Here is a 20,938-nt window from a genome sequence, read left to right on the forward strand (position 1 = left end):
ACCACCATTTGTTGGCAAAGAGTAACTACTCCAACCCCAACCATTCTCCTTCCATCACATTATCCTACCTTCCTCCAAAAACAAATCCGAGAAAATCTCAGTCTTAAATGAAAGGCTGACCTTATCTGTGAATTATCAAGAATGTCAGTAACTTGCAGTTGGGAATTTGGAAACTAAAATTTTCCTAATTAATTAAAAAAAATTCTTAAGATGGTTATAGTTGGAAAATATTAAATCCATTGTTGAGTAGGGTAATGTGGAACTGGCGAACCCCAAGGGGTTGGCTCAGTGGTTGGACAGCTTGGGACTTTGAGTTGTCTTAGGTTTGAAACCCACCGAGTGCAAACTACTTCTTGGGGCCATCAGATTGGGGGCTTCACCCCTTGAATTAACCAAGGTGCACTTGCGGGAAACTCCTCACCGAGGGCCTGTGCACCCCCGGGATTATTCGGAGCGAAGCTTTGGATACATGGTGCCAAATGAAAAAAAAAATTGGTACAATATTAGCCATAAGCACAAGAGGTAGGGCAAAAACAAATTTATTGTTCTATCTTTGTCTTTTGCCTTACTTTCACCAACTTCATGTAAAACCTTATCCTTAGACACGGTAAAATAGTATTGTGACTTTAATCAATAAATCCCCCGTTTTGTCCTTCAACATCTCCATTGGATAGCTTTGCCCACCTTCAAAAGCTTTGATGTCTTTGTTATAAAAGCAAAGTATGCATCTTCAAATGCTGAAGATTGAAATATCCTCAGAGGAGTTTTTGCAGGCAGAGTAGTTTTTTCCAATTGAAAATCCCATCAAAGCAACCAACTATTCACCAAATAGCCTAAAAACTATTCAAACAGCTAACAACTTGACCAAATAACTCCCAACACAAAATTAAAATTGCCCCAAATTTAGATGGAAAACCTATGGCTCTAATAGCCATTTGTTTTGAAAAATTAAAATTTTAAATAGCAAACAAGTAAATAAGAGAAAATTAAAGAAGTTAATAATATAAATTGTGGTTGATAAGTGGCCTGAAGATCTATTAAACTACATATATTGGAGGACTACATCATGCAAAAGCCACAATTTGATCTAAAGCCCCACGTTTATTCCAGGTCTCACTTAGACCAAAGCCGCCACTTGGATTGAGGTCTCTAATTGGATCGAAGTTTGCAAACCCTTAGTACCAATATCTGTATTTAGGGCTTGATCATCACTCTCCTCTCTGTAGTGTAGAATTACCACCCTCGCATGGGAATTATGCACCTTGTTTCTCTTCTTAATGTGGGATTTACTAGAACAAGGCAATTTAGAATAAATACGTATATAAATAAAATATTCTTACATTCACAAAATACATACTGCATGACGTATGGTGTGGGGAGATGGAAGTTTATTAGGAGGGATTGGGAGAAGTTTTCTAGTTAGTTTTACTAGATCTGAGGTGGGGCATGGCTCCAAGGTTAGGTTTTGGCATGAAGTATGATGTGGGAGTTGCCCTTTAAGGAGGGAGTGTATCTGGAGTTGTTTACCATTGCCTGCCTTAGGGATAGAGGTGTCAGCCCGATCCTGTTTTTCGGTTTTTGGCCAAAACCAGGAATCGGAACCGGGCTACCCCGGTTCTTGGTTTTGGGAAACCGGAACCGGTAATTGGGTCCTGGTTACTGGTGCCGGTTTTGGTTTGTACCCGGTCCCGTAACCGGTTTTTTAATAAACTTGTTTTTTGGGCTTATTTTAGGTATTGGGCCTAAAATAAGCCCATTTTTTTTCATAAGTTGGCTTATTTTTAAAAAATTTATTAGTTTTTTTGGCCAAATTAAAGGGGCTTTGTTGTGATTATTCCAAATAATTAAAAAATAAACCTAAAAAAGCCCAAAAATCCTAAAAAATCAATGTTTTTGCCTATATGGGCCTTAGAAATAAAAATTCAAAACCCCAAGGGGTTGGCTTGGTGGTTAGGGAGTAAAGCCTGGGGCTCTGAGTTTGCTCCTCAGTGGTCTCAGGTTCGAAACCCACCAGGTGCTACCTCCTCCTTGGGGCCACACCCCTCTGGTGAATAGCCAGTGACTTACCCCGTCGCAGGGAAACTCCGAGGGTGCGGTGCACGGGTCGGGTTTACTCAGGGGTGGTCCAAGGGTCTGCCTTGTAGAGGTTCCTCATATCAAAAAAAAAAAAAAAAAAAAAAAAATAAAAATTCAATTTTTTAAAATACCCTAAAAATCATTTTAAATTAGGTACATAAAGAAAACATTAAAACAATAAAAAGTAAAAACAAGTATGTAAACAAACCAACATGCACAAGAAATACCCCCTTACTACAACAATTCAAAACCCAAAAAAAAAAAAATAATAAAACAAGTATTTAAATAATCTACCAACCAAAAGAAATACCCCTTACAATAAAAATAGTTCATAAACATATTACAAAGACAATATTACGCAAGCTTCAAAAATCGTCAAATCATCCAGCATGTCACACGAGCTTTAGAAATCATCTAGCTATATCTTGTGAATAAAACAACAAACAAAGTTAAGAGGTTAATATTAAAATCATGGCATTTTAATATCATAATATATAAAATGTCAAACTATGAAAACATAGTAAATAATGAAAAGTAATGAATTTATAATCATTTAGTTACCATGCTCATCATAGCTTTCCATTCCCATAAACTTCTGCAGCTCCTCAACGTTATTTGGGTAGCTCTTTAACCAGTCTTGTGTGCAAATCAAGGCCTCAAGTAAAATGGAGATAATGAACTCCTAAATGAATCTAATATACGTCCTCCATTGCTGAAGGCAGACTCAGATGCAACAGTGGAAATAGGAATGGCTAATACATCACAGGCTACTTCTGCGAGAATAGGATATTTGGGTGCATTAACTTTCCACCAAAGTAAGATATTAAAATCATGGGTTGTTGCTTCACACCGATCAGACAAATATCGATTCACCTCCGACTTACACTCCAAGTCGTTCTCTTCTTGGTGTTGGGAGAACACCTTCAAAAATTTCACATCTTGATCCTCCAAATCTTCATCATCAACATTTGAAAAAGTAGGAGTTGAACTTTTTATACCTACATCAGAGTTAGATAACCCATCCTCCCCATGAAACAAATTGTATTGATCCCACAAACGGTTCAAGAGGGAGTCCACACTTTCCTCGATAAATTTCGCCCAATCAACTTCATTGCATCTTCTCAACCAAAATACTAACCCCTTTATCTTGGAACATGGGTCAAGAACAAAAGTCAAATACAACAATAAGTTAATCCTCTCCACAGTCTCCCAATACTTATCATACTTTGTTTTCATATCAAAACTCACTGAACGAAGGATAGGATTATCACTAAAAATACCATCATTCAAAGTATTTTGAATAATACAAAGTTGAATGAAATATGAGTTGGAGTTGACATTTTTTGAACTAGAGAAATTCAATGCGGCATCATAAAACGATTTCAAAAACCTCACAAATAGCCTAGCATTTTCCCACTCAATAGAGCTAGGAGCAACAAAATGATTACTCTCATCCTCCTGAAGTAGGGCAAAAGCTTTTTCATATTTCTCAGCTGAGCTCAACATTAAGTACGTAGAATTCCATCTTGCTTGAACATCTAGACATACCATCTTCGTACATGTAATCTTTTCTAGCTCTATACATGATTTAAACTTTGCCATTCTCGCTGGTGAGTACCTCACAAATTTCACTGCATTCCTTATATTAGAAACACAAGCACCCAATCCTTTCAACCCTTCAGTTACAACAAGATTTAAAATATGAACGGCACACCGCATGTGAAGAAATTCACATCCCAAAACAGAATAAGGCTTGGCCTTCAACCTCCTTTTCAAAAACTTGATCATCGCATCATTTTTTGTAGCATTATCAACAGTAATAGTGAACAAACTATCAATCCCCCTGTCCATCATTGTACTCTCCACCAATCTTCCAAGATCATCACCTATATGACTAGAAATTATGCCAAATTTGATTATTTTCTTATGCATTATCCAATCATAATCTATGAAGGTAGCGGTAACAACCATATAGTTCAAATTTTGAAGAGATGTCCATGTATCAGTAGTTATGCAAACCCTTTTACCGCTCAAAACATTTTTCAACTTAAGTTTTTCTTCCTCATATAGTTTCATGCAATCTTTCTGTAGAGTATTGCGACTTGGTACCATGAACCTTGGTTCAATTCCATTCATCAATTCTCTAAACTTATCACTCTCCACATGCCTAAAAGACAACTTCTCTTTGATGAAATACCGCACAACCAAATTTCTTAAATAAATCGGATCATAGTTAACAAATCCTACTCCTTGATTGCCTTCTATTGTGGCATTTGCAACAAAGTTTGACCTTTGGGTATATTCGATTTTCTAAGTGGAGAGGTCGGACATCTAGTGGTAAGGTGGCTCATCATGTCTGAAGTACCATTTTTCCAATGACACCCTAACACCCTATTGCAATCATTGCACATTGCTTTTGTGTTGTTCTTATCAACTGGTTCTATTTTTTTGAAATGATCCCATACAACAGACTGATTCACCGATGGTTTTCTGGATAGGTTCGTTTGTGATTGCAAGGTATCTGTAGATGAAGTTGGATTGGTTCCAAAATTGTCACATTCCAATTGCATACTAGGACTATTTGTCTCCTCCATCTATTAAAAGTGTTTAGATGTTATACACTAAAGTGAACAATATATACAAATATTACAACAATAAATATAAACTACCAACAATAAATACTTTATATATATTCAAACAGTATATTTCATTGTGAGCCTAAGAAATTGTAAGAACCAAACTTTATGCAAAGAAAGGCATCAAATAAGTGACCCAATTGGCCAAATTTCCAGATGCTTAAGACCCCAACATCAGAAAATGAACAACTACTACAATCAACCCAATAAACCCAACATCAGAATTCCATCAAATATTGTTTAGATGTTAATATTATACACTAAAGTAACAATATATATAAATATTACAACAATAAATATAAACTACCAACAATAAATATATATGTATATAAATATTCAAACAATATATTTCTTTGTTTTCCATTTTTCCTTCTCTCCAAACTGATTGTCTGAAAATTTCAACTTAGCAAAATAATCGGCCAAAATTACACCATGTTCTTCGCTGCTCATCGTCCCACTCCCACCAAATCCAAAATTGCAGCGCCCCAAATTAAACAAGCCCATCACAAATTTAATGAACATGCATGTAAATGAAGTAATGAACACTAAAAAGTGTTGTAGATTAAATTTTATCCACTAAAACCAAGCAAAACAAAAAAATTTCCATGGATCAACAGAGAAAATATCAAAGAAACCCAGAAATAAAAAGTCCAGACCTGGCTGCTAGTGCTCATTGCTCGGCTGACGGAGCGAGAGATGGAGACGAAGCGAGAAAGGGAGGCGAAGCGAGAAACGGAAAGAGAGAGGCCGAATGGGTGTGAGAAATGTTTGAAATGAAGATTCACCGAATGGGTGTTGTACTGTTGTGAAATGAAGAGGGGGAAACAGGAAATGGAATGGCCGAATGGGTGTTCACTGAGTGAAGGGGAGAAGTGAAATGAAGAAGAGAAGAGAAAATGGAGAAGAGGAGGCTTGTGGCGTGACTCGTGAGAAATGAAGATGAAGGGGAGAGCTGGAGAAGTGCTAAACCTAAACCTAAGTGTAAAAAATATATATATATATATTTTTAAATAAAATGGAAACCCGGTTCCCGATAACCCAGTAAAAACCGGTTACTGGAACCAGGGTACCCGGTTTTTGGATTTTTCAAACCGGAACCGAAACTGGGTCCCCGGTTTCCTGGTTCCGGTTCCAGTTTTCCGGTAATTTTTGACACCCCTACTTAGGAATACATCCGTGGCAGATCATCTTCAGTTCTCTAATGGCTCCCCTCAATAGAATGTTAATTTAGTTAGAGCGGTGAATGATTAGGAGTTCGAATTCTTTACTCCATTCTTTGATTAGATTGAGACAGGATGGCATTGCCGCATAGACAAGCTTTATTGGATCCCCTCCAAAAGAGGGTAGCCTAAGGTTTGGTCGTTTTATAATGCCTTAATCCCCCATGATAGCACTCCTTTCCCTTGGTTTTTAATGAAATTTGATTACTAATCAAAACATATTGCATATGTATAGCATCATATCTGAGGTATTTCACTGTTGTGTCATCTAGTGTTTTATTTGTATCTCATATCAGTAATGTTACGTAATCCTATAGCAGAAAATATGTGAAACTACTGCTAGATTTATCAATTAAATGAATACTTAATTTTGTTATGTACTTTTAAAGAGGTTCATGAAAAGCCATATGTTGCTTGTTTGGTGCTGTTTTGGGTTTCATTTTCTTGAATAGGACTATGTTGATCATGGTGGTACGCCGTGTGTGTAATTATATTTTTGTAAATATGATTCAACTTATTGAAAGGAGTATACATTTTTCTCTGACCCACAGGTGCGCATGGTCACTGGTGACAATCTTCAAACTGCGAAAGCAATCGCATTTGAATGTGGAATACTGGATTCTAATGCAGATGCTGCTGAGCCAAATCTCATTGAAGGAAAGACATTTCGTGCCTTGCCCGATAAGGAAAGAGAAAAAGTTGCGGATCAGATATCTGTATGATTTACTACATTCATGTCATTGTTGGTTTCAATTTTTTTTTTTCTTATGTGTATATGTTCTCTAATTAAATTATTGTGGTGAATTTGGTATAAAGATTAACCATTTTACAATCTATAGGTGATGGGGCGGTCTTCTCCCAATGACAAGCTTTTGCTTGTGCAAGCTTTGAGAAAGAGTGGACATGTTGTTGCTGTAACTGGGGATGGCACTAATGATGCTCCTGCTCTGCATGAGGTTTGACAACATATTCTGTTTTATGTTCCTCTTGTTGTTTTATTGAGTTTTATGTTTGGCAATGTCTTTTTCTATAATTGTTGTTGTTCCTACTACTAGTAGTGTTGTCTATAGAGTTAACATAGGATCGGTGAAGTCTGTAAATGAATCTGTTTGATTATACATATCTGGATGTAGTGGCATGGACTATTTAATACAATCTAATAAATTGGTTCCTGATCCTCAAAATGCCCTTTTTAAATGTGTGTTTTCCGATTAGCAATAAAAGGGGTTCTCAGGAAGTTTCCATTTTGGCTTTGGGATAGACCAAAGTAAATGCGAATCCAGGTGACTGTTTCCATCAGTGGTTTGGCTGTGAAACTTGTAGCAGCTACTTTCTAGAGCCTTGTTGTCTTGCCTTTGACGTTTGAAATTTATTAGACTTTAAATGATAATTTTTTTTTTTTTTTTCAATTTTTAAAACATAGTTTTGTATTTCTTGATCTTGATTTGTATTTTTTTATTTTATTTTGGAGTTTAGGCAGACATTGGTCTTGCAATGGGTATTTCAGGGACGGAGGTTGCTAAAGAGAGCTCCGATATCATTATTTTGGATGACAATTTCGCTTCTGTTGTGAAGGTCAGTCTTGTCTTATTAGTGCTTTTTCTTTTTCAGTTTTTCTTTTCGGATGAATGGTGTGTAGAAAATTTTGATGCCCTATGTCCATTTAAATTTTATATATTTCTCGTACTTGTATGCATTGTCCACTTTCAAGAGCAAATGTCTAGCACTTCCTTTTTGTTGTAAGCAGTAATGACTTTTTGTTATGTTTAGAGTTGATTGTAGGGAAAGATAAACGAGCAAGAGAGAATTAGGTATTAAGGACCATTGCTGCATGGACTGGGGTGAACATATGGTGTTTTGATTTATTTAAAAATTTGCAAATGGATACCATTTCAAAAAAGATTGCTCCTTGATCATTGCAGCCTTTTAATGTCACTTTAGTTTATGTTCATGATCATTGGCTTCTCCTGCTTGAAGGTTCTTTTTGTATACTTTTAAGATTCCCATCCCTGTTAAACGACACAATTGAGTAGAATTGGGACTCCCTAATTCATGAGATTGTCTTTTAGACTATCCAGGCGTAATTTCAATTTTTTAATTTGAAAAAGCAAATGGTTAAGATTGCTTTAGTTTTGCCTACTGAATGTAGGTTGTGAGATGGGGCCGATCTGTATATGCAAATATTCAAAAATTCATCCAGTTCCAGCTTACAGTGAATGTAGCAGCTCTGATTATAAATGTTGTGTCAGCTGTTTCCTCCGGTCAAGTCCCGCTAAATGCAGTGCAGGTGTTCTCTCTCTCTCTCTCTCTCTCTCTGTGTCCATGGGTCTGTGTACACTATACTGATGGCTCGATGTTCCTTGCTCTTTGTATAGCTTCTCTGGGTTAATCTTATCATGGATACACTTGGAGCTCTAGCATTGGCTACTGAACCGCCAACTGATCACCTGATGCACAGGAACCCAGTTGGTCGAAGGTAACAATTTTTGAATCATGGGAGCTTTAATTTTTACTGGTTTTCTTTAAACTAAAATTTACCTATTATTTAATATTCAATTTAGTGTCATGCTATGTCAATCTGGCCATTTTGGAAAAAATATGTTTTCCTTGGGATTGAGAAAGGTTTTGAAAGTTATATTCTTGTCTCATGTTCAGAGGGAGTTCACTAATTACCTTTTGAATGGTAAATCAAAAAATTTTAGTGCCTGTATGGATCAATTACTTTTTCAGGACCAACCGGGAATTGCGTTCCTTTTTTTAAATTTTCTTTTTTCTGATAAAGTTATTTGAAGCTTTTAAATTTTTATTGGCCGACACTTGTATTTTGAGATCTTTTATGAAAATGATCAACTTGGTTACTGTTTATTGCTTCCTTGATGGTTTTGTGAAATATAGTGATTGATTTATTGCATGTTTCCCAGAGAACCTCTTATAACAAATATCATGTGGAGGAACTTGCTGATACAGGTATCTGTTTCTTTTGTGGCCAGTACTTATGTTACTGTTGAGGAATCTTCATGTCATTAGCTATGTTACTATTGAGGAATCTTCATGTCATTAGCAGTGTGTTTCAGTTGTCTGTCTCGTTAATGTCAGCATTAATGTTGATTGTGAAATTGCAGGCTCTATATCAAGTGAGCGTCCTGCTTGTACTTAATTTCCGAGGTAGGACTTTACTGCATTTGGAGGGTGATAGCAAAGTACATGCCGAAAAAGTGAAGAATACTTTGATATTCAATGCCTTTGTCCTTTGTCAGGTAAATGTTAACTTGCCAAATTAAGAGGAAAATAATTTTAATTATTTAAGCTTCTCTTTTCTTGAATATGATTAGTTGCTTAAATATTTTTGGGTGCATATTTTGACTCACTATAATTTGCGTAAGGGGAACCTTGTGGTAGTGGAGTGGTGTTGTATGTGCAAGAAAACTGAAGAGTCAGTCGATCATCTTCTTCTCCACTATGAGATCGCAAGTGCTCTTTGGCATACTATTTTTAGTCGGTTTGGGTTGTTTTGGGTCATGCCTTGCAGGGTAAGGGACTTGTTCGATTGTTGGTAATCGGGAGGACGTTCTCGAAGTGCGGTAGTGTGGAAGATGATCCCTCTTTGTCTTATGTGGTGTATATAGAACGAAAGAAATGCTAAATGTTTTGAGAATTCCACTAGGACTGTAAAGGAATTGACTCATCTTTTCTTTTTTACTCTTTACTCTTGGACGGCCGCTTGGCTAGCTCCTTTAGTGATTAGTTTTTCTGACTTCTTATTTCATTTTTCTCCCTCTTAGGCGCTCTCTTTTTATACTTCCTGTGTATGTGGGTTGCGCCCCTCTGTGCTCTTGATATATATCATTATTCCTTATCAAAAAAAAAAAAATATTTATTCCTTTAAAACTATATCATCGTGTTATGAGTGAACTTGTGAGTGTTGAGTCTCACATTGAGAAAATATAAAATAAAAGAGTACTTAATATACCTAAGTAGACCTTAGCTCATTAGCTTAGGCTTTTGGACTAGAGTTGTGTTCAATTATGTATATTAATATACTCTTGATAAAAACTCTATAACCACTTTATCTCCCAACAAATGGTGTCAGAGCCATTGTTAGTTTCTTAGGACATGTGTCTAGACGTGTCGGGTTTGGAGTTGTGTCTGCATTCGCAACTCTTGACTCAAGACACTCTTGGAAATGTAAAAAGATTCACAAGCGAGGTGGGGTTGGGTCAATGTGAAGAGACTCACAAGTGAGGGGGAGATTGATGTGAGTGCACTTGTGAGTGTTAAGCCCTACATTGAGAAAATATAAAATAAAACAATACTTAATATACCTAAGTGGACCTTAGCCCATTAGCTTGGAGTTGTATTCAACTATATATTAATATACTTTTGGTAAAAACTCCATAACTGCTTTATCTCCCAACACACCATTACCCAAAGGTCCTATAGCTAGGGTATTAGAAATCTCCAATAGATATACATATACATATGGGCAAATTTGACCTGCATGACTTCCTCGATGAATTGATTCAACCTTTTAGAGAAGTGAGATGAAATTGTTTACGTCTGAATTCAAGCTTTTGGGCTAAGTGGACCTTAGCTCATTAGCTTAGGCTTTTGGGCTAGAGTTGTGTTTAATTATGTATATTAATATACTCTTGGTAAAAACTTTAGAACCACTTTATCTCCCAACAAATGGTATCAGAGCCATGGTTAGTTTCCTAAGACAGGTGCGTAGACGTGTCGGGTTTGGAGTTGTGTCTGCATTCGCAACTCTTGATGCGAGACACTCTTGGAAATGTAAAAAGACTCGCAAGCGAGGGGGAGTTGGGTCAATGTGAATAGACTCACAAGTGAGGGGGAGATTATTGTGAGTGCACTTGTGAGTGTTGAGTCCTACACTGAGAAAATATAAAAGAAAACAATACTTAATATACCCAAGTGGATCTTAACCCATTAGCTTGGAGTTGTGTTCAACTATTTATATTAATATACTCTTAGTAAAAACTTCATAACCGTTTTATCTCCCCACACACCATTACCCAAAGGTCCTATAGCTTGGGTATTAGAAATCTCCAATAGGCAATAGGTATACATATACATATGGGCAATTTGGACCTGCATGACTTCCTCAATGAATTGATTCAACCTTTTAGAGAAGTGAGATGAAATTGTTTTCGTCTGAATTTATTCCAGTTCTGGACACTTCAACTAAAAAAAATTGTTTCCAAACTCTCTAAGTGTAACTCGCCATTATCATGCCCCTCAAAAGTCTTTCATGCTTCTTCACTTGAATTTGTCAGATGGAAGTTGCTTAAATCTTTGCTTGTTAAAATCACAAATACTTGTTCGGTTCCCATCTCTTTACACATGCTAAAAGTCAGAAGTTAGTACCCACTGACTATGCAGCAAGGTTGTCTATGCGTTCAAAAGATATGTGTGCATGTGTTATGGGAACACTTGATAGTGTGTACACGACTTTCAGAGCTTCTTAGGGTATGGGTGACATTTACATCCAACTGAGTACCAATAAATTTTAATTGGTCGATATTATGTCTTGAGAGTATTTTTAATTAGTGTTAAATGTCTGCTCGTCTTCTATTGTGTGATTCATTTGTGCCCATAACGTTAGCCGGCTAAGCTGATCTCCCTCCCCCATTGGATAAGTAATTTGCTATATCATGGCTGTTATGTGTTAGCATAAGCATGTGAACAATCCAATTGGTCCAACTGCAGGTTTTTAATGAATTTAATGCTCGGAAGCCAGATGAATTCAATGTATTCAAAGGAATTACTAAAAACAAACTTTTCATCGGGATAGTGGGAATAACTGTTGTGCTTCAGGTGAGACTTGTATAGCCTTTTGCTCTTTTGGCTCGCCTGTATAGCCTTTTAATTTGCTCTTTTGGCTTTATGATCTTACTTCGACTCCACATTTCTTGCTGCTGTTTTAGGTTTTGATCATCGAGTTTCTTGGGAAGTTTACCAAGACAGTAAAGTTGAACTGGTCAATGTGGCTCATCTCTATCATTATTGGCGTCCTAAGGTCAGTTGCTTTAGTGGGTGATATTTCCGAAATGTGCATCTTGCATTTTAACCCTCTTTGTTTGGGAACTTCAAAGTTTCCCTGGATGATCAACTAATGAAACTCTCTCTCTCTCTCTCTCTCTCTCTCTCTCTCTCTCAATATAGTTGGCCCCTTGCTGCAATTGGGAAGCTGATACCTGTTCCAGAAACTCCCCTCATTTCGTTTTTCAGAAGAAGAAGAAATTCTTGAAGTTAGAAAACGTAACTATTTATCCTAATCTTCTTTACGGTGTATTCAAACTTTTGGGACTTTTTAAACTTGGTTAACTGTCGTCTTGTCTTACAGCTTAGTGTTAGTTGATAGAGAACGAGCTGGAGCCGCGGCTGCAGCATCAACCTGTCCTACAGATTCACTTTCTGTCTGCTTTTTGTCCACTGCCTTTTGGTTTTTAGTTAACAGTGCTTTACATAGGATGGAACACTCGAGGCAAACCAAGTGAAAGTACACCAAACAAAAAAAAAAAAAAAAAGGAAAGAAAAGAACTGTTTTTTTTTTTGAACAATGTGATGCTTCATAAGTGTGCTGTTAAACTCGTGTTGTGGTATGATTTGGTATTGTGATGTACTGACTTTTTTTTTTTCAACTGGAATGTAGTGATGGTGTTGGATTGTTTTGGTTGTAAATGACATGTCTTTCCCTCTCTTGAGAGTATCTTTCAATTTCCTTTGGTGAGTGTTGAAGATGCAGAACAAGGAACAAACTCAAGTTCAATATCTCAGGTCATGAGAAAAAGACATTAAACAAGCTAATTATAACATCAATTCTATTTGTGTGCATGAATTCAGATCTTTGTAGTATATCCATTTATGGAATTTAAAAATAAAAAATTAGAGGTTTCATGGAGGAAATTGGTGGTGATTAATGTTGATGTCTAATAATAGCCTTTAGATCAATTCTTAAAAAAATAAAAATAAAATAAATAAAATAAAAATCCAATAGTTTGTGGGATGTTTGTGTGGTAACGTTATTCCACAACACAATCATTTGATAGGTTTTGATGAAGCAGACAATGGAAATGGTGCATGGCCTTCTCAACAGTAGGAGCATATCTGCCAGTAGAATATGCAGGTGATTCAAGGCCCTTTTGAACACCTTCGCATAGCACAATATCCTCCAGCTGCACTTTTTCCAACAGCTGCATTAGGCTTAAATATTGCTACATTTACCAATCATTTCCATGATATATGGATTAGACAAATACTTCGTACCTGCACTCTTTCACTGTCTTCTAAACTGCTCTCTATAAAATCTTTGTCATCCTGAGGTGAGAGGGGGAAATACAAAAGTTATAGCCCATTAGACTACAGTGCAATTGTTTTCACATATTAATCGTCCAACATTATAAAACATTTCTAAAATCTCTAAGCCCTAAATCTTTCTGGCCAAAAAAAAAAAAAAAAACACATAAAACAAATGGTTTGATTTGCCAATATGAGATGCTACAAGCCATGAAAACTTTAATAGTAATTTCTCACAACGTCAACTTCACAGTAAGCAATCTATACCGAAAAGATGGTGATGCCTGACATTACTTCAGACTCACCTATCTTGGCTTTTTGATAACCTTCAAGATAACAGATTAAAGAGTATAATGGGCAAAATAATAAGATGTAGAGGCAAATCATGCATCTACAGTATGACACAAAGAGAGACACACGTGTAGCTATCATAAGCATTCCCAAACTAGTTCCATTTTCTAGAAATATAGCCAGAAGCAATCTAATGATACTATATTTGGTCGGTGCTCGAAATTTGCCCGAACAATTTTTTTCTAAATTGTGTTTTAGTTGGGGACCTTGACCACGATAAACCCGACCTGATTTGGAGCCCTTGAAGCACAGCAGGCAAAGACAGACTCAAATACATCCAAAATATCAGCCTCAAAAATTTAAGATTTGTTTTGCAAAATGGCGTTTAAGAAAATATTGCAACAGAAGGGGAAAATATTACCTTAAGAGAAGCTTCAATAAAGTAGTCGAATACCACTAGACATTTCCTGGGTCCTAGTGGGAGAACCAGATTGGTGTCCATCCAAGGTCCATACCTAGAAGATCACTCACAGAGCTTCAACTTGTAAGAGAATGCGGATTAGCTTTCAGAGTAAGTAAGAAACATATCAATCATTAATGATCAAGCAAGTACCTATTGATCATGAAGTTTGGATAAACGAAAGCATATAGAACCTTTGATCCGAGTCTGTCGTAATCATCTTTCCTCTCCATCGAGCCACCTTCACAACTTTGGATGCTAACCTTTTCAAAAGTCTATCTCATCAACAGCAAACCATTAGATACAAAGACAATCATCAATAAACCTGAGTACTTTAACCACCAATGCTAGAAGTATCAAATGAAAGTAATTCAGATAACTCATCTTCGTGACTCTGTGGGAGTCATACTACCACAACTTGTAACACTAAAATACAGTTCCCAGAAAGGTAGTAAGCACTGAATCCTACCGTGGTCGAGTAGGATTGAAGCTGAAGACCAAATGCTAGGCCTTTATGTGCATATGGTACATGATATCCACCATCTAAATAGTTGTCACAAAACACCTACAAGAAGGAACAAATTGAAATAGTCATAGGTCTGTAAGAAACTTCATCAAACTAAACCCAGTAAAATATATCCCTCCTAATTTTCTAAACTGCTTAATTTTAAACTCTTACAATAGGAGAGACTAAACCTTTGTCAAAAGTCTAGAAGATAAACTTAACAATCACATCAAAGGGGAAATAGAGGTAGGCATTAAAATTTGAGACATTATAAGAGGCCAAATTGTCAAAAGAAACTTATGAAGTAGGACTATAATTTCAACGTAAAATAGGTAGAGGACCATACCTTCCAGTTACATTCAATAGTGTATTCACGTCTACAGACATAACTTAGTGAAGAATCAACTCCATTGGTACTCAGTATAGTTGAGCAGCTACCAAGCCATTCATTGGCCACTATATCACTATCAGCTTCCCCCTGAGGAAATATCTCTTTGTCCAAGTTGAGAAGAACGAATGGCCCCCAAGTAGCTACTGTTATTGGTATAAGCCCAAACTCCTACCCTCCATGATCAGAGAAATGAACTGAATTATCCCTCAATTTGGAAGATAATTACAATAAGTCGAATGTGATAGCTAAAATAGGAATTTCACAACATACATTTACATTGAAATTCTGTATTCCTGTTATCCTAGTTGCCTTAACAAGCTGTCCATCCAATCCATATGTCCATGCCTGTAGAAAAGATTCGACCTGCTTGTTATATAATTAACCTAAAAAACTTATAAAATAAACGAAATACTCTATTTTGTGAATTATATTAATAGATTAAAAGCATAAAGTTGTACTCAATTCTTTCAGTACAAATCATATCTCTAAAAAATTTAAAAAAAACAAAAAGGGAAAGAAAACCTACAAAAAAAAGTATCTGTAATATCAGAAAGTATAAAAAAATCCTTCGCTCTTGCAAGAAACACTAATCTAATCACTCTCACAATATCAGAGATATTTTTCTTTCTCATTTATTCTTATTATGTATCTCTTCAGAGGGAGCACATAAACATTAACCCCAAAGATTCTTGACAGAGAAGAGGAAAAAAAAAGGGGGATCTTACATCTGCTCCATGCCTTACTAGCTGATAGATGTAACAATAGACATGATAAAAGAGTTCCTGATAAAGCAACAGGAAATAACGAAAGAAGGAAAAAGTATTGAAGTTTAAACTAAAGAGAATGAGTGTCTGGATTCAAGAAAAAAGTCATGATCACTAAGAGAAAAGCTAGTAACAATCATTTATATCAGAACTGGTACTCAGTTATCAGCTGTGGGCACTCCATGGTTGGTGGTTTGTTGACCAATAAGCAACTGTCACTAGCATTCCTCTAATAGACAATCCACCAAAGAAAAAAAAATTCCCTTGAATATATATGAAGAAATGTACGTAAACTCACATGATAAGGGCACACAAAGCACGACTTCTGCCCACTTCCTGATGCAAGCAGAGAGGCGTGATGGCGACAGACATTATGAAAAGCATGAATCTTCCCATTATCATCTCGACAAACCACAAACTCTACATTCCCCAATCTGATACAATTAATGCCCCATTTGGTTCTCAGGAAGGATGAAGAAAAGGAAAGGAAAATGATTAAAATGTTTACAAAAGCAAGTCACTCTTAAGCATGTTCCTTTCCTCTCCCAAGAACCAAATGGGGACCGAGTAATCAGCACCATTCAATAATAACATATTCAAGTAACAGGGAGATGAAAAATGGAAAATTTTAATGATGCAGGAAGAAAGAATTAAGTAGTTTTTAGATTGATTTATGTTTTAGTGATCATTTAGGTTTTATATTTTAAGAGTCCGTATTTAATAATGGGTTTGGCCCAAAAGTTAGTCACATTAGGGTTAGGTTATAGTGTTTTAGTCTATTTGAACATAAGTTTCAATTGTATGACAGATGATGATTAATGAAAAAGACATTTTCTTGGAGGCATGATTGCTCTCTTCTTGGTGGTGAGACTCTACCAAAACCCTATTGTTGACCGATGAGACTCTAATCAACGTGGTTTTATTTTATTTTCTGTTATTTTTTATCTATTTTTTTGTTGTTCTCCTTCCGTCCTGTGTCATTTAACCAAACCATATATATGAGAGTATACATGATGAAATTTTGACAAATAATTGTCCATACCTGCCAGTGAAAAAGTCACGAGGATCTTTAATCTGTTGAATATATCCTAAAAACAAGATCCAAAGGAAAGCTGATAAATCTTGGTGACAACCAATACCCAAAACATAATAAGACTTGGAAATGGTAATCCAAGTATTTATACCATTGGCGAGACATGTTCCATACCCCAAGATTTACTTATCCGCACTTTAATTGTTGGGAAACAAAATGAAACAAAACTATTTTTTCTTTGATAAGTGAGAGAAGACAGTATTTCAAAACTATGTAGGTTCTCGGTGCTTTTATTTTGTTCTCAATGAAAGTTATGTGAATGTAACGCAACAATTTAAAATTATCTGGCTTGTAGGGTTCCTACAGTAGAAAGCCTAAACCCAAAAGAACACATTTTCTTACTCCTACATTTTCTCATCAGTCAAATAGAGCATAAGGGCCTCATTGCACACTAAGAAAACATACAAAATGAATGGGAAAAAAGTATGATTATTATATTTTATGCAAGTTTCTTTTGAATACCCATCTTTACTCAATCAAATTAAGTGAAGCACAAGCCCAAAACTTTTGACCCTTTTTTTTTATTCAGAGTTTCTAAATTATATTTTCAACCTTTTTGTTGTTTTTTCTCGCTTTCTTTTTACTGTGTCCAGTCTTTTATCTCCCAGAAAAGCTCAATGTCTCGTTTGGTTTACCAGTAAATATAAGGGGGAATATGAGCCTAAGATAGGAGGAAAAAAAAAAAAAAAAAAAAACCCTTCAACTAAAGCAGTACAGTCACTCGAACACAAACCGAGCATAAGGCCCTCATTGCACACTGAGGTGTTAAATTTCAAAAGGTTAAGCAGATAGAAAAAAATAGAAAAAAAATAAATAAATGTAATTATTTAATCAATAGGGTAACACATTCTCTCATGTCTTTCATGTGTGCTCAAACTCATTCCTAATAAGTGAAATACAATACAATTTAATTAAAATGAGAGGCAAACTATGAATTCGAACTCTATTGTCATCATGTTAAATTATGAACTTTATCGTTATCATGTTAAATTATCGTTTATTTCAAAAACTTGAGCAATAAAAAAGAAAAAAATTTAATCATTTATCCAATTCTATGCTCAAACTCATTCTTAATAAGTGAATTAAAATATATAAAATATTTTATTTTATTAAAATAAAAGGTGAATTTAAACTCTATTATTATTATCTTAAATTATCATTTATTTCAAAAACTTTAGCAAATAAAAAAGATAAAATTTTATTCATTTACCCAATACTTGGTCCGAAGGAAACAAAGGAAAATTCAGAAACAAAATATATAAGCAAGAAGTGAAACAACAGGCGAACCTACGGCCTGCCAGCCACGGTAGAAGAGGCGGTGAAGTTCAAGGTCGAAAAAGGAAGGGTCGGTGTACCATGAGCTGGGCGGAGTGACGGCCTCATCTATGGGAACTTTAGGGTCGAACTGATGGAGCAGCTGTTGGAGTGAGACATCGTCGGAAGCAGAGCAGAAGAGGGGACGGATCCGTCTGCGGAGAGAGCAGAAGGCTGCAGCGGGAGGTCGACGACGGTGCTCTTGGTGTCTATTGAAGTGGGTTTTGTCGTTTGGGTATTGGGATCGTCGGAGATGGGTGGCGATGGGCCTGAGCATCATCGTCATCAGCATCGTTGTCGTCGTCGCTGGCAAATACTGATTTATTGCATCTTCTATCCATTAATGACTTCCTTTTATTATGTTTAGTAGAATCTTTTCTATTTTAAATGAAATAAACAGCATTTATTTTATCGTTAGGATAACTTTAAATCTAACAATTATCCATTTCACTTTAAATTTTAAATAGAAAAAGAGTAATTCTAGAAGCCAATCGTTTTTCTTGTGTCATTTTAAGAATGAGATAGCGCGAATTGTCGACTTATGTGAATTCCAGATAAGTTAATAGTAGACCTCACAAATTTAATAGTTGATCTATTGAATTTGTAAGAGAATGTATGAGAAATATTGGCAAATTATTGATACCAATCATTTCTCATTTCAATAATGAGTAATGTTATGGACCATCTTTTTATCATCTTTTAATCCTCCTAAAGTTGATGTGACTTTTAAAACCACCATTTAAATTTTAGAGTTAATAACTTTTTTGATACCTGAGTTTTGAGGTTTTGTAATTTCCTCCCTAAGTTTTAAAACATGACTAATCTAATACCTCAGATTTTGAAAAAGTCTGAATCACCACCTCCAATTTGAAAAAATTTATGGGGGCAAGATGGCACTTGACTGGCACATGACAGGTTGACCGTCTATTTTAACCCCTTTGACTGACGGAATGAGGCTTTTGGGTACAAAATAATAGTTTGATAAGGTCAGGTGGTACAATTGGTAATTTATGGGAGGAAAGTGACAATGCGTTGTAGTTGATGGGAAAAAAAAATAATTACCCCAAAAAAATTCTTGTCCAACGATGTAACCATAAAAATTTGTTTTTTTATCATCTCTTCTAAACAAAGTAAAATTAAGAATTAATTTTTACTACTATATCATTTTACTTAAGAAGTTATTTGAAGGTCTCTAAAGGTAGCTAAATCGGGTGAGAATTACGCCTCATAAAACAAATGTTACTAGTTCGAATCTCTCTTTTCTTTAAATAAATTATTATTAAAAAAAAAAAAAAAAAAACTAACGAGCACTGCAACGTTAATACAATTGAATGGAAATGGGATGGAGATTTAATATTTAACATTTCTGTTCTCTTTTTCCTAGTCATTTCCATATCAAAATAGGATTTGAAGTGTTTTAGTCTTTTTATCCTTACCTACGTGTGTTTCGTAAATAGTTTTGTTGTGAGTTTTTTTGTATGATTTTTTTTTTTTAGAATAAATTGATAGTCGCTTTATTAAGAAATCAATCAGATGGGAGGAGTAAGCTCTCCTCCCTTACAAGCTCATGAATACATTCTGGAAACATGTCCCTCCAGGTCCCCTCTTTTGTGTCTCTGATGGCCATATGGGCAATGGAGTGTGCTACCTTATTGGAATCACGTCCCACAGTCGGAACTGTCCATTGAGAAAATTCCAGCAACAGAACCTTGATATCAACTACCAGATGCCCCATTTTGCTCCAGGTAGAATCCCCAGAGTTAATAGCATCCACTGCTATCTTCGAGTCCCCCTCCAAGACAATGTGGGATAAACCCAGTTCCTTCCCTAGCTGTAGTGCCTGACCTCCTGCCCAAGCTTCGGCAACCGAAGGTTCAAAAAAACCTTCAATGAACTTACTACGAGCAGCTACAATCTCACCACTGTGATCACGGATCACTACCCCCATTCCTACCAGGCCCCGTTGTGAGTAAATAGCAGCATCTCAATTACACTTCATGAAGCCCAGTGGTGGGGCAATCCACCTCGAGACAGATCCTCCAATATCTTGATGGGTGGCTACAGATTTCTCATTTACCACAGAAAATTCAGCCTGGGATTTCAGAGCGTGTTGAACCAAAGCATTCGGATGTGTAAAGGACCCACCATGGAGCACCTCATTCCTCCGGAACCACATCCTCTGCGCCAACCTAGCAAAAAAACAGATTTCCTCCTCATCGCAGGACTTGAAAACTTCCTCCACCACCTTCCCAAAAGTTGGTCCTAAAAAAGAACTTTTTTGAAACTTTTTTAGGCTCCTGCTCCATTCATCCCTCGCCGATGGACAGTCCCACAAAATATGAAAAACGTTTCTTCAGCCAATTTACAAATCGGACACAGCACTCCAGTAGTTACCTTCCTCTTATATAGGCTAGCCTTGGTAGGTAGTATCTCATGGCTGGCTCTCCACAGAAAAGTTTTTACAGCGTTGTGAACTTTGAGCTTCCACAAAGATCCTCACAGCTCGTTTTTTCCTTCATTGGCCGAACTTCCAGCCTTCAACTGTGTTAGAACACGTCATCCAGCAGTGCTGCCACGTGCTCCAGCAGTGCTACCACGTGCTCTAGATTATCCTACATTACAGCCACATGCCCCAGATGATGACTCAGCAACATATACTCTCGAAGGAAAGGAAAGCAATGCTGTCATTCACAAGAAAAGAGAAACGTAGCTGCCAAGGATTCACTGAGAAGGAAAGAAGAATATCACTGATATGCAATCTCCAGCTTGCCAAGATATGCTAGGATTCAAGTCATTACTAAAGGATCTCAATGTAATTGGCAATCCCACTAATTCAGGGATGTGTCTTGTCTTGTACCATTTTATTTTATT

General features: G+C 36.3%; 2 protein-coding genes across 6 annotated transcripts in view; one reads left to right on the forward strand and one right to left on the reverse strand.

Annotated features, from left to right (window-relative positions):
* LOC132189054 (calcium-transporting ATPase 10, plasma membrane-type-like) overlaps nucleotides 1–12,662 on the forward strand; it is a 52,109-nt gene extending 39,447 nt beyond the window's left edge. For 4 of the 5 annotated variants that reach the window (XM_059603539.1, XM_059603538.1, XM_059603540.1 and 1 more), the window contains 11 exons: nucleotides 6,484–6,648; nucleotides 6,772–6,888; nucleotides 7,409–7,507; nucleotides 8,082–8,219; nucleotides 8,308–8,408; nucleotides 8,854–8,899; nucleotides 9,055–9,189; nucleotides 11,660–11,767; nucleotides 11,878–11,969; nucleotides 12,116–12,211; nucleotides 12,297–12,662. In XM_059603539.1, coding sequence (XP_059459522.1) covers nucleotides 6,484–6,648; nucleotides 6,772–6,888; nucleotides 7,409–7,507; nucleotides 8,082–8,219; nucleotides 8,308–8,408; nucleotides 8,854–8,899; nucleotides 9,055–9,189; nucleotides 11,660–11,767; nucleotides 11,878–11,969; nucleotides 12,116–12,200 — 1,086 coding nt within the window. In that variant the 3' untranslated portion in view covers nucleotides 12,201–12,211; nucleotides 12,297–12,662. The remainder of the gene's footprint in view (nucleotides 1–6,483; nucleotides 6,649–6,771; nucleotides 6,889–7,408; nucleotides 7,508–8,081; nucleotides 8,220–8,307; nucleotides 8,409–8,853; nucleotides 8,900–9,054; nucleotides 9,190–11,659; nucleotides 11,768–11,877; nucleotides 11,970–12,115; nucleotides 12,212–12,296) is intronic. The other variant, XM_059603537.1, reaches the window with a different exon arrangement.
* A 251-nt stretch (nucleotides 12,663–12,913) lies between these two features.
* LOC132189056 (choline monooxygenase, chloroplastic) lies at nucleotides 12,914–18,420 on the reverse strand. The gene is made up of 10 exons (XM_059603541.1): nucleotides 18,041–18,420; nucleotides 16,703–16,748; nucleotides 15,959–16,094; nucleotides 15,167–15,241; nucleotides 14,852–15,064; nucleotides 14,470–14,565; nucleotides 14,154–14,275; nucleotides 13,962–14,055; nucleotides 13,220–13,270; nucleotides 12,914–13,128 (listed from the first exon to the last, which is right to left on the reverse strand). The coding sequence occupies exons 1-10, from the start codon at nucleotides 18,357–18,359 to the stop codon at nucleotides 12,976–12,978; spliced, it is 1,305 nt and encodes a 434-aa protein (XP_059459524.1). The 5' UTR covers nucleotides 18,360–18,420; the 3' UTR covers nucleotides 12,914–12,975.
* Between the last annotated feature and the right edge of the window lie 2,518 nt (nucleotides 18,421–20,938).

The sequence above is a fragment of the Corylus avellana genome, chromosome ca8 (assembly GCF_901000735.1).
Source record: "Corylus avellana chromosome ca8, CavTom2PMs-1.0".
NCBI classification, from domain to species: Eukaryota; Viridiplantae; Streptophyta; class Magnoliopsida; order Fagales; family Betulaceae; genus Corylus; species Corylus avellana.